This window comes from Tenrec ecaudatus, chromosome 12, assembly GCF_050624435.1.
Source record: "Tenrec ecaudatus isolate mTenEca1 chromosome 12, mTenEca1.hap1, whole genome shotgun sequence".
Lineage (NCBI taxonomy): Eukaryota > Metazoa > Chordata > Mammalia > Afrosoricida > Tenrecidae > Tenrec > Tenrec ecaudatus.
This window is the reverse complement of record NC_134541.1, coordinates 55,098,524-55,111,468: the sequence shown is the minus strand read 5'-3', so window position 1 is coordinate 55,111,468 and position 12,945 is coordinate 55,098,524. Positions and strand designations below refer to the sequence as shown.

The following is a 12,945-nucleotide window of genomic DNA, read 5'->3' as shown; positions in this document are numbered from 1 at the left end:
TTGAAACATCAATAATCTATCCAATGCCATAGAATTTAAGATACTGTTGAGAAAGGGTGATTATGTGACTATAGTCCAGCTGCAAACCACAATCCATGAGTTGTGGATTTGTTCAGATTGAATTCTTACCTGATTGAGCTCTGTTTGCATTGACTATGGGGGTTGGTGCTAGAGGCAAATTTCCTGTAATGTTCCTTACAAGGGCAGATCCTTGCTTATGAGATTAACGCATGTCGTATTCAATTAAGTAGGGCATTCAGATAGTAAATATTGGGTGGTTCTGAGGGAGGGCCCAGTTCATTCAGTGGGGTTTCTACATTTAGTCCAGCTTTTGGGGGCATGCTTTGTTACCTGTAAGGCCAGAGTCTGAGGTCAAAGTGGAGCATAGTCCATTGTGTTGGCTCATCAAGGGTTGGACAAAAACTAATTCAAAGGCATCAAACCAGGAACATAATACAGAATTTATTCTCCCATTAGGTTCCCTACAATTACTGGCCTTATGATTGGCATCTCTTCCTGATGAGAGGTTTGCTCTTCCACATTTACCTACGCTGAGAAGTATAAATGCCTCCGCTGTAATCTCGGTGCTTTCCTCCTCTGCCGGTAGCTTTATTTTCCAGTATGTTTTCCTCTCGTGCTTGTGGAGAATCTGTTGATTTGTCACAACCTTGTCTCAATATTGTATGGCATCAAGTGCATGGCCCTTTCCCTTTTCCCCCTTTTTGAAGGAGTGTCCTCAAGCCAATGTTAGGACTCTTCTTTCCAGGTGGTTCTTAATGAAGTGCATAGAAGGCAGGTGATGTATGGTTCTTGGCCAGGAGATAGTCTCTCTACTCCTTTGTTTGGGTGGTGTGGTCTGTAAGAGTTGTTGAATTGGTGTTTCTCCTTATAGTAGTGGGTTCATACAGTATTTGTCCTTTTTTTTTACTGACTTTGCTCAACATCGTGTTTTCTATGTCCTTCCATGTCATGCAGTGTTCCATGCTTTCATTGCTGGTTTTTAGGGACACACAGTATTCTACTGTGCTTAGATTCCGTAGTTTCTTTATCCATCCTTCTACTGTTGGGCATTTGAGCTGTTTCTAGTTTATTGCTAGTGTGAACTGTGCTTCATAAGCATGGGAGAGCATACATCCACTCATGTTTTGTCTTTTATTTGTTTGGGGTCTATGCCCCGGTGGTGGTATTGCTCAGTCATGAGGGATTTCAATTCTCGGTTGTTTTAAGTTACCATATCCCTTTCCATAGTGGTGGTATGTATTGACACGTCCCCCAACAGTGTACGTGAGTTCCATTCCCTCCACAACCTCGCCAGCATTGTTTCCCTTTTTTCAATTGGGCTAGCATTGTGGGTGTAAGGTAGTATCATATTGTGGTTTTAATTTGCATCTCCCCGATGGCTAGTGATCATGAGCATTTTTTCATGTGTGTGGTAGCCATTTGTATGTCATTTTTTTGTGAACTGTCCATTCATGTCTTTTGCCTATTTCTTAATTGGATCATTTGCTACTGCCTTATTGAACAGTTGTAGAGTTTTGTAATTAGACTGTTGTATCTTTGGTTAAATTTTTTCCCCCAATCTGTGGGCTCTTGTTTTACTCTCTTGATGAAGACTTTTCATGTGCATAAGTGATTGATTGTTCACATGTACCAGTCATCTATTTTGTCTACCACTGTGTGGGCTTCTTAGTCTGGCAACTGCTGAAGCCTGTTTACCTTGGGTGACCCTGTTAGTATTTGAAATACCAGTGACATAACATTCAGCATCAAATTATCTACCTTTAGAGATGGCCTTCTCATCTCGAAAATGAAGATACTGCCTTTCATGGTGTTTTTATACTGATAAAAATTACTTATCCTCAAAAATAACAAAATTTATATGTATATGAAGCGCTATTATTTTTAGCAGAATTTGTCTCAGAAAATAATAGGATAAAGTGCATTTTAATTAAGCTAGTTGTATTTGGAAACCTTTATTAAGAATGATTACACTATAATTAAAACACAAGATCCCTGGTATACTTTAGAAAAACAAGACAGAAGAACATAGCAAGTCTTTGTTAGCTCCACTGAACTGTGGCTAAAATTGTACATCCATTGGGGAACTTAATACCTTAATATGGATTTCAAATAGAAAAAAAGATTATGTGAAGGCAGGTGAAATAAGGTTTTGATTTTGTTTGTTATTTTTAGAATTGGCTTTATTATTTTTTCTTGTTAGTCATTTTAGGGGGGCTCTTACAAATCTTGCACCAGCCCATCATTCAGTTGTATTGAGCACACTTGCACATATATTGCCATCAGCATGTCCAAAACACTTTCTTTCTACTTGAGCCCTTGGTGTTAGCTCCTCTTTTCCCCCCACGCTCATGAATCCTTGATCAATTATATATTACTATTATTTATTTCATGTCTTACACTGTGTGTTGTCTTCCATCACCCACACTTGTTATTCGTACCCCTGGGGGTGGGCTATATATCCAACCTTGTGATGGGTTCCTCCTTTCACTCCCTTCCTCACCCCCAACCCACCATCTCCTTACTCTCATGATATCACTACTCCCACTACTGTTCCTGAGGGTTTTATTTGTGTTGAATTCCAAGTATTGAGTGCTCTTATCTGTACCACTGCGTGTACTCTGGTCTAGCGGATTTGTAAGGTAGAACTGGGTCATGGTAGTGGGAGGGAGGAAGCATTCAGGATCTAGAGAAATGATGTGTGTTTCATTGCTGCTATACTACACCCTGTTTGAAACATCCCTTCCTTGTAACCCTTCTGTTGGGGGGGGGATGTCCAGTTGTCTACAGATGGGCTCTGGGTCTCCATCACAACCCCCTTATTTCACATCAATATAATTGTTTGATTTGGATTTTTTGACACCTGACCCCATCGACACTTCATGGTCTCACAGACTGTTGTGCTTCTTCCATGTGGACTTTGTTGCTTTCTTGCTAGATGGCTGCTTGTTTAATTTCAAGCCTTTAAGACCCCAGATGCTATATCTTTTGATAGCCAGGCACCATCCAGTTTCTTTATCACTTTTGCTTATGTACCCATTTTTGTCTTTAGTAATGGTGCCTGGAAGGTGAGTATCAAAGAGTGCCAGGTTAATAGAACAAAGTGTTCTTGTATTTAGGGAGGCCTTGAGTAGAGGCCCGAAGGCCTTCTGCTATCTTAATCCTTAACATATAAATATATGTACATTGGTCTCTATCCCTTTCATTATAAATTAACAAATTTACATATGCACATGGCTATAACTATCCCTCTATAAATAGTTTTTGCTTTCTACTTCTTTCCTCTATTTCCTTTTACCTCCTCGGGTCCCACTATCATGCTCACCCTCCATTCAGCTCTCAGTAATCCCTCCTCGATACATTGTACTTGATCAAACCCCATCAAGCATTTTGCACCCTCCTCACCATTAATTTTAGATCTCCTGTTGTTCCCTTATCCCTGAGTTTGTTGACTCCCTGCTCCCCATCCCTGCCCTCACCTCTCCCATGGCCCCCCAGGACTGCTGGCCTTGAGATGTTTGTCCTGCCTATCTTAGGTAGACATTGGGAGAAAGAAAAAAAAAAGATAGTTCCAGGTCTGTCTGCTGACCCTTATGAGTGTTTTCCAATCAGTTCTGATGAGGTGCCAAGCCCTGTCCCCCAAATCAGAAGCATATTTTCAGGATTTCCCGGGGACTTGTTTACTTTGCTCTTCTTCCTCCCCTGTTGCACTCTGTTTGCCTTTCTCCCTGCTGTGAATGGGGCAGACCAGGCACACTCCCCGCACAGTGTCTTCAGTGCTGTCCACTGGAGCGCTGAGGTCAGTGAGGGCACATTGGGTCTCATGGTGGGCAGGCCCTAAGGTCCTCTTTGAGCACTGGCTGCTCCAAACAGGGCTGTCATCCCCGGAGCTGGGTGGCCATGGTGAGGTCCATTCTCTTACTCTCTTAGTTTGCGCTCGTGTGCTCTGGACACACCTGCCCTTCTCCCCAGGCTATGTCTTCCGTGCTGTCCTCTATTACAAAGTCAGCTTCATTGAACTATAATTTACATACCATATGATTCATGCATCTAAAATTCACAATTTAGGGATTTTGATCTTATTCACAGAGCTATGCAACCATCACCATAATTAAATTTAGAATATTTTCATACTCCATAAAATAAATCTCCTATAGCATTCTCTGTATCCCTGCCCTCTCATTTCACCCAATACCTTAGTATTTTGTTAAGTGCTGTTTCATCAGTTCTAACTCATAGCAACCTTATGTTCAACAGAATGAAACACTATCTGGTCCTATGCCATCCTCACAATTATTCTTATGTTTGAGCTCATTGTTACAGCCACTGTGTCCATCCATCTTGTCAAAGGCAGTCCTCTTTTTTGCTGACCCTCTGTCAAACATGAACGTCCTTTTCCAGGGACATCGTTTCTCCAGACAACATGTACCTAGGTACCTAGTCAAGTTCTAGGTTAATCTAATCCACTTTCTGTCTCTCTGTATCTGCCTCCTTTAGACCTTTTGTATAAATGAAACAATCTAATATGTAATTTTTAAAAACAAAATTATTTTAAATAGCTTAATATGTTCAAGGTTAATCCATTCTAATGCACTCATGTGTCAATTAGTATTTTATTCCTTTTATTATTTATAGTGGAACAATCTTCCATTATTTATTTTTTATTCATCAGTTTAATGGGCCGTTGAGTTGATTCTACCTTTTAGCCCTTATGAATAATGCTGTTATGGATATTTGCATGCAGATTTTTGAATGGGCATATATTTTCGACTCTTTTGGGTAAATACATGGGAGAAATTACTAAGCTTTGTAGTAACTGTTTAATCCAAAACAAAGCCTCCGTTTGCAAAACAAAAACAAAATTAAAGAACTAGCCCAAGATTAAACAATTCATAGTTACTGCCTAAGGTATGTGTCATACCTGGTCCTGAAACCTAATGTTCGTCAAACTCCCACTCTTCAGTAGGACTTGTATTGACAGAGAAGTACAGGTTCTTGTCCTTGAATGTGGACTTTATTTAGTTTCCTGGCATATGTACATGCTCCTGTTAATATTTTACCCTGTCTCCAAAAATCAGCCTTGAACTCTCCTGTGTTTTAATTTTTATCATACTACATTGCAAGTTCTGTATTACATGTACTGCACAAGCTACTGTGTCTTGCTTTTTATTTTTACCTTTCTAATGTAGATAGACAAGGTAGATAAATATCTTTCAGGGAGGGGCCTGGTAGAAGGATGAGAGAACTGTTTTAGCTTTTGTGTAAGAAGAAAATTCTTAAAAGCTAGAGGTATCTCTCTGAAAATATAACCAACTCTGCCTAGACCGGAATATGTTCCCGCTGCAGCAGTCGGGCGTCCTCCACTTAGGAGTTAGTAAACACATTTCCCCACGGCCCCTCTTCTAGAGCCAACAAATAATAATACACCCACATCAGGCTGCTTCTCTAGGCTCGCTAGAAGATTGCGTTCAGGTTAAGCCTGAATAAATGTGGTACGAAATTCTTGGAAAGTAACAAAATTAAAAATATCTTCATTTTTCAGATTTTAATCTTTTTTTAAACCATTCTACCCATTTCTTAGATGCTATAAATGTTCCTGTTTCCATTGCATAAAAAAGGGCACAGATCTCTAATTAAGTGGTCAAATGGATCAGTATTTGCATTTCACTTCTGCAGCGTCTTTGCTTTGTGACCTTAGACTAGTTACTTTACCTATGTATGTCTCTGTCCCTTCATCAAAAAAAGGGACAACAGGACTGTCTCCCTTGATCAGCTTTTGAGATTTCCTAATGCTCTATCTGGTACATAATAAACCACCCAAAACCAAACTCACTACCATTTAGTTGATTCGGACTCAGAGTGACGCCATAGGCGGAGTGGATCTGCCCCTTTGGTTTCTCATGCTGGAGAGCAGGACGTTTCCTCTTTCTCTCAGTGGAGCAGCTGGGTTCTAGCTGTTGACCTTGCAATTAGCAGCCCGATTTGTAAACCACGAATGACACTTGGGCTTAGCACTTAATAAGTGCTCATTAAATGTTTATTTTAGTGGATGGAGGGTGAGCAGTAAATGGTTATAATAAAACTTGATCTGTTTTTTAAATCTTCCTCAGAGGGAACACAAGAATAGAAGAGGCTTGTGAAATGTATACCAGGGCTGCAAATATGTTCAAGATGGCTAAAAATTGGAGTGGTATGTATATAATTTTTGCTTGTGTGCTTTTCAGATATATAACTTTTAAGTCATTTCAAAGAAGGAAATAATTGTTCGTGCCTCTAAGAAGATAAAATTGTGTTGGCCACCTAGGCAGCTATCAGTGCTTCTGACCTTCAAGGACCTACCTGCTCTCCCCATACCTATGCAAATACTGTTCCCTCTGGCACACTCTCCGTCTAAGCAACAGTGTGACTGCTTCCCCTCACTAAAGGTCTTTCCTAAGCTGATGTTTAGTTTCTCTCTCCTGTATCTCCAGGGTCAGGATAGTGCCCGCCACATAAGTGCTCAATATATTTGCTGAATGAATAGATAGATGATTTTTAGATATTTGATGAAACTGTCTGTGTGGTAAGGGTGTCACTTTGCCATGCTGTTTTAAAGGTTATTTTAAAAATATACACTGATTTGATAGTCAGCTTGTGAGAGATGTGACTTAGTAATACACCAATTTGTTCTATGTGAAAATTTAGCCAGCGGGAGTTACGTGACTTCCCACGATTTAGTGTATGCTCTCTTAAAGACACGTTCGAGTTTGCAGAGACCAAACTGGCATTACTGAGCTATGACTGGCATGAGCACTCAGAAAATAAAGTAGCCAGCAGCTTGTTTTAGAAGGTGGAAGTTGCCATTGTAAAACTAAGACTACTTAAATGTAGAGAGAAGGAGAAGTAGCTTGCAGATAGTACTTTGAGGATTAAGGTTCCCCGGACCCAAGCCATGGTATGTTCAGTGGCTGACCACATGTGCATGTGAAAGTTGGATGTTGAATAAGGGAAACCATAGGTAAATGAATGCATTTGAATTATACCAGTGGTGAAGAATATTTAAAATACCATGGACTGACAAAAGAACAAATACATCTGTCTTGGAAGAAGTCTAGCCTAGTGTTCCTCTGAGACAGCGGTTCTCAACCTGTGGATTGTGACCCCTTTGGATTCATAACAGTAGCAAAATTACAGTTATGAAGTAGAAGCAAAAATAATTGTATGGTTGGGGGGTCACCACAACACGAGGAACTGTATGAAAGGGCCGCGGCATGAGGAAGGCTGAGAACCACGGCTCTAAAGCAAGGATGGCAAGACTTCCATGTGCTTTGGACATGTTGTCAGGAGAGACCAGTTCCTGGGGAAGGCCATTAGAGAGGCAGAGAGGAAGGTCCTCAGTAAGATGGATTGACACGGTGACTGCATCAGTGGGCTTAAACAGACCAATTGTGAGGATGGCACAGAACTGGGCAATACTCAGTTCTGTTGTACTTAGGGTCACTATGAATTGGAACCACCTTGACAGCGTCTAACAATAAGGTATAAATTAGTACCCTTACTGTTATAAATATGTTAGAAAGACCATAGAATGTTTGTCCTCCTTTATACTCCCCCTTCTACCTTATGTTATTATTATATAGAGAAATATGCAAATTTTCACACTAAGTACATAGATTGAATCTCATCTAAATTCAAGTTAGAATTTGCTACAAACTGAAGGAAAAACTGGATTTTTTAACTTCAATTTATAGGTGCAATTTTCATTTTTTGAGAAACTTACTTTCTGCATGAAGCCTTCAGTTAAATTTCTTTAACAATTTCCCCATCTGGCTATATAGAGTATTACACTGTACTTGCAATCATTTTCTGCCCTTTAACAATGACAACTAAATTGAGGGAGGCAACAGAACAGAGCAAACAGGCAAGTAAACATTCTTGACCTCTTAGTTCTCACCTTGCTTTAGTCATTTGTCTTGGAGTCCCTCAAACAAACAAATAAAAACCCAGACTCACTGTCACTCACTCCGTTCCAAGCCATAGCACCCCACTATGATCAGAGTAGGACTGCCCCTTTTGGTTTCCTAGAGTAAATCTTTATAGGAGCAGACAGCCTCATCTTTCTCTCTTCAGTGACCGGTGGATTTGATAACTGACCTTGCGCAGTTAGCAGCCTAAAGTGTAACCCACTCTGCCACCAGGGCTCCGTGGAAGCACCCGTGTTTGTTGCTGCCAGGTGCTACTAAGTCAGTTCCCACCCATGGAGACCCGATATGCAACAGAATGAAAGCTGCTAGGTCCTGCACCCTCCGCGTTATTGTTCCGACAGAAGTTTGAGCCCTTTGTTGCACCACTGTGTCATTCCACCTCATTGAAGGTTTCGTTCTTGCTGCCCCTCCCTCTTTACCAAGCATGATGTCCTTGGGCACATGATGCAAAGTCTTGCCGTCCTTGCCTTCCAGGAGCATTCCGGCTGTATTCAAAAATTTTTTGCCAGCACCATGTTCAAATGATTCTTCTTCAGTGTTCCTTATTCAGTGTCCAGCTTTGACAAGCATATGAAGCCATTGAAAATACTCTGGCTTCGATTAGGCATGCGTTGGTCCTCAAAGTAACATCCTTGCTTTTTACCACTTTAAAGAGATCTTGTGTAGCAGACTTAAGCATTGTACTCTAGCATTTGATCTCTTGACTTCTGCTTCCATCAGCATTGATTATGGATCCAAACAAGAAAAAATCCTTGACAACTTCAAGTTTTTCTCCATTTATCATGATGTTACCTATTGGTTCAGTGGTGACGATCTTGGTTTTCTTTACATGCAGCTTACTCTGTATTTTTGTGTGGAGAATAGATTGGAGCAAGCCAAGGGCTTTGCCGTTGGTGTTGACCGGCCACACCAGAAAATGGAGGCTAATTGTTAGGGGTCCTTGAAAGGTCCATTGGGACTGAGATGGGTATGCTTTTAATTATTCAGAATATTTTTATATATATTTCATATGTACTTAGGAGCTGTGTTAGTCCGGGTTAACTAGAAAAACAAATCTATAGATACTCATATGTATATAAGAAAGACCTTTGTATCAAATAGTAATTGTTCATTGAGAAAACATCCCAGCCCAGTCCAGATCAAGTCTATAAGTCCAATATTAGCCCATATGCCCAAAAGCAGTCTATAAATTCCTCTCTGGACTCACACAAGCATGCAACGATGCTGAGTGCAGGAAGATCACAGGCCAGTGGGTGGAAAGTCTTGTGGATCCAGTGCTGGTGAAAGCATCTCAGTGCTGCCAGGGGTCTCCACGTGGCTCCTCCAGCTCCAGGGTTCTGGCTCCATCAAAATAACTTAATCAGTATAGCTCCATGTGGCTTGTAAGCAGGAAGATGAAGCAGTGAATAAAACAGAGTATGTGTCTGGCCTCCAGTGAGCTAATTTTCTCCAAATGAGGTCATCAAGCTACAATCTGATTGATAGGCTAGATTCCACCCCTTTGAAAGTTGACAGGAGATTATGTAGCAGGAGATGAAGCCACAGGAGCCCTGGTGGCTTGGTGGCGATGAAATGAACTGCTAACCAGAATTCAGCAGTTTGCAACCACCAGCCTTACTCTGGGAGATAGCCGAGGTTTTCTACTCCTATAAACAGTGATAGTCTCAGAAATGCACGGGGACAGTTCGACTCACCATGAGAGTCACCGTGAGTCACCATGAGTGATTTGATAGCAATGAGGTTTCTGAGTGAGCTAGCATACTTATATGCTTGTGATTGAGATGTTCCTTTCTCAGTAGAATAGGGCGTTTATAGCAGTGGAACCTAGGGCTGCTTCATAAGGACACTTAGCTCCTCTATGTCTAAGTGTGCAATCTTTTTCAGCATCTGGGAATGCATTTTGTCAAGCAGCCAAGCTCCATATGCAGCTTCAGAGCAAACACGATTCTGCTACCAGTTTTGTGGATGCTGGAAATGCTTATAAAAAGGCAGACCCACAAGGTAAGACGCAGCTGTGTGTGTGGTGAATCATCTCAGAGCCATCTGTCAGTATTGCGATTGTCAGGTGTATGTTAATGTAAGTTCATGCTCGAGTCGTTTCTCATAGGTGACACTTTTTAAATGTCCTGGTAGAAAGGAATTTCTGTGCTTTAGAATACTAGATGTTTTTAACATTAGGAATAGTTTCTTAATCATTTGGGGCTTTAGTGTTAAATTTATTCTGGCTATTTTAATTGTCAGCATTATTTTCTTTGTTCATTTAGGTTATACTTTTGAGAATTTGAGGAAAATTAGTTGTAGTTTACCTAAGACATAATTTTATGACACTTATGTATTTTAATAATAAATATTAATGTTCATTTACTCTTAAATATGTAGCTTCTTACAAATATTTAGTGAGTTTTAAGATCTAGTTAATATGAAACTGTATTACTAGAATGCTTATAAGCACCCTTATTCACATTATTCATCTCTTTGCAAAAAATATTTTTAAAAATATTTGTGGAGAAAAAAATATTTCAAGTGGTAAAATATGTTGTTAATTTCTTTTTCAGTGAGAAAAGTGTCACACTTAGCACGCGTACTGAAAACTATTGAGTTTCTCCCTTTTTAGCAGCTCGTTTTATTGAACACAGGAATCCCACTTTTATAAGTCTGTCATAAAAAAATGAGGTGCCATACAGGACTTTTGTGTAAAGATTAATTATAGTTTATTTCCAAAAATGAAAAACTGGTATCGACCTCAGCGAGCAGTGAGGAAAGATGGTGCCAACAGAAGGTGTCAGTGTTTACGAATATGATTCTGGCATTGGATTCTGTGGAGTCAAAGAATCCTCAACTGGATAGTAAATATTCACAGAATAACTATTGAGGAAACCACGTGAAACTTAATATATAATCCCAATTTCAGAAGAGGTTTACACTCCAGGAAACACATTTTAAAAAACAATAGCAGGAGAATGCATCAGAATTTTAACATTGGATTTCAGGGAATTTATAGATGGCTTAGCTTTTACTATCTATTTTTTGAATATTTAAAAATAAAAACTTGAATCCATATATTTACATAATTTAGGATAAAATTACCTTTCAAATTCATTCTTAGTGTTAATTTATTTAATTTTCTTGTCAAGCCTTTCACTGTATATCTTTTAAACTAAAAGCAGTAAGCTTGGAGCTATGAACCATATGCCAGGATGTTAAGTACCACCATTTTATGTCAGGAAAAAGTTGTCACTTCACTGTCTTACAATTTTAGCTAATGAGCATTATCATTTATTGATTATTTGTCCTTTTGTGCATGTGTTTACACCGAAAGTTGCCATCTTTGTACATTGTAGAAAATGTTGACTTCTCTTAAGAGTTGTCTAGACACGGATTTCAAAGTGCTTTTGCTTTTGGCCGCATGAAGAATAGGACCTGTCGCAATCTTTCCTATGAAGTGATGCTGTCTCCAGAAATAAGTTACATATTGACAGTTACATTTAAGACTGAGCGGACATAATTTATCAGTGTTGCTGACAACCCACCATGGTTTTATTGTCACTGTAGGCTGATCTGCACCTGCATGAGTCCTCACTTTAAATTTAAGAGTAACTAACAGCCAGTAGTGGCTCCAACTGCAATTTTCTAAATTACAGACTAGCCTCTATGAACAAAGTGATGTTGATGAGTCTGGACTTCTGCATGATTTGTATTTGATTTTCATTAATTCCCCTACCCTCCCACCACCCCAAAATTGTACCTCATTGAAGTTCTAATAGCCAAGAAGACAGTTTCACTTGAGCTCTCTGACTGAATGGAATTCTCATTGTTTTCTTAAATGCCCGCGCTGCAGAGGCTATCAACTGCTTACATGCAGCTATCGACATTTACACGGACATGGTAAGACTTGTACTGCTTGAATGCCTGTGGGGTGGAGTCCTGGAGATGACTGATAGTTGTGCTCTTTTCAATTCCTACTCAAACTGATTGGCACGCAAATAGGTTTTTACAAAGAGAAGATGCGACTCTCTATTTTTTCTTTTTCCCTCAGGGAAGATTTACAATTGCAGCCAAGCACCATATTACTATTGCAGAAATCTATGAGACTGAGCTTGTAGACATTGAGAAGGTAAGCAGTCAATAAGATTCTTCATACACTTGCTGCAAAACTGGTAAATCAGTTGATGTTAGAACTCTCTCCTCTTGACGAGGCTTCTGGGAGGACCTGCTAGAGGGCCCCAGGTTAATTGCTCCATAGATGTGCTGTTTTCTTGTAAGAAGTGTCTTAAGACAGGAGAATTGGTTAAATTTGGTTAATTCCCACTAATTTTTACTCCATTTGTCAGATTCATTTAAAAATATTGATATTGCCAAAAGAATATTCAATTCTGTCATTGTTGGCGCTGTCATTAAGGTCACTTATGTCATTAAGAAAAGTGTGGTTAAGTACTTTAAAATGCTGCCGACATTTTTATGCCTGTAACATAAAGGCTGTGACCATGGAGGAGAAGGTAGGCGAATGCCACTACATGTTTCACATAGGTCTGGTTATCTGAGCTATGGTTTATAACGACAGGAGAAAACGGGAATTAGGTAACATTTAATGAGCACGTGTTTATTCTGAGACTTTGTATTTTGCTGCATTCCATGAATTTATGCTCATTTCTCTACTCTCCAAAACTGGCCCAAACACTGTTTGCTGTTCTTGTCAATTGCATCAACTCTTCTATGTGCCTGCAAAGTTCTTTTCAAATGTCTACATGGCAAACTCGGGATTTTCAGCAGAGATGAAGAATTGCTCAGTAGAAGAAAGCACATTTGTCAGACCCCAGAGTCTGTTTTGACTCTGATTTGAGACAAATGTTGGTATAAAGCTGTCCTCTTCAGTGCCATGGTGTGATTCAGAAAGAGAAAGGTGTTACGGAGGAGATAATGAATGATTATTGTCACAATAATGAACACATGCGCGCAGAGATTA

General features: G+C 39.7%; 1 protein-coding gene across 2 annotated transcripts in view; it reads left to right on the top strand.

Annotated features, from left to right (window-relative positions):
* Window positions 1–12,945, top strand: part of NAPB (NSF attachment protein beta) — a 57,404-nt gene that overhangs the window by 13,035 nt on the left and 31,424 nt on the right. The window contains exons 2-5 of one of the 2 annotated variants that reach the window (XM_075564058.1): window positions 6,129–6,208; window positions 9,867–9,983; window positions 11,821–11,867; window positions 12,019–12,096. In XM_075564058.1, coding sequence (XP_075420173.1) covers window positions 6,129–6,208; window positions 9,867–9,983; window positions 11,821–11,867; window positions 12,019–12,096 — 322 coding nt within the window. The remainder of the gene's footprint in view (window positions 1–6,128; window positions 6,209–9,866; window positions 9,984–11,820; window positions 11,868–12,018; window positions 12,097–12,945) is intronic. The other variant, XM_075564059.1, reaches the window with a different exon arrangement.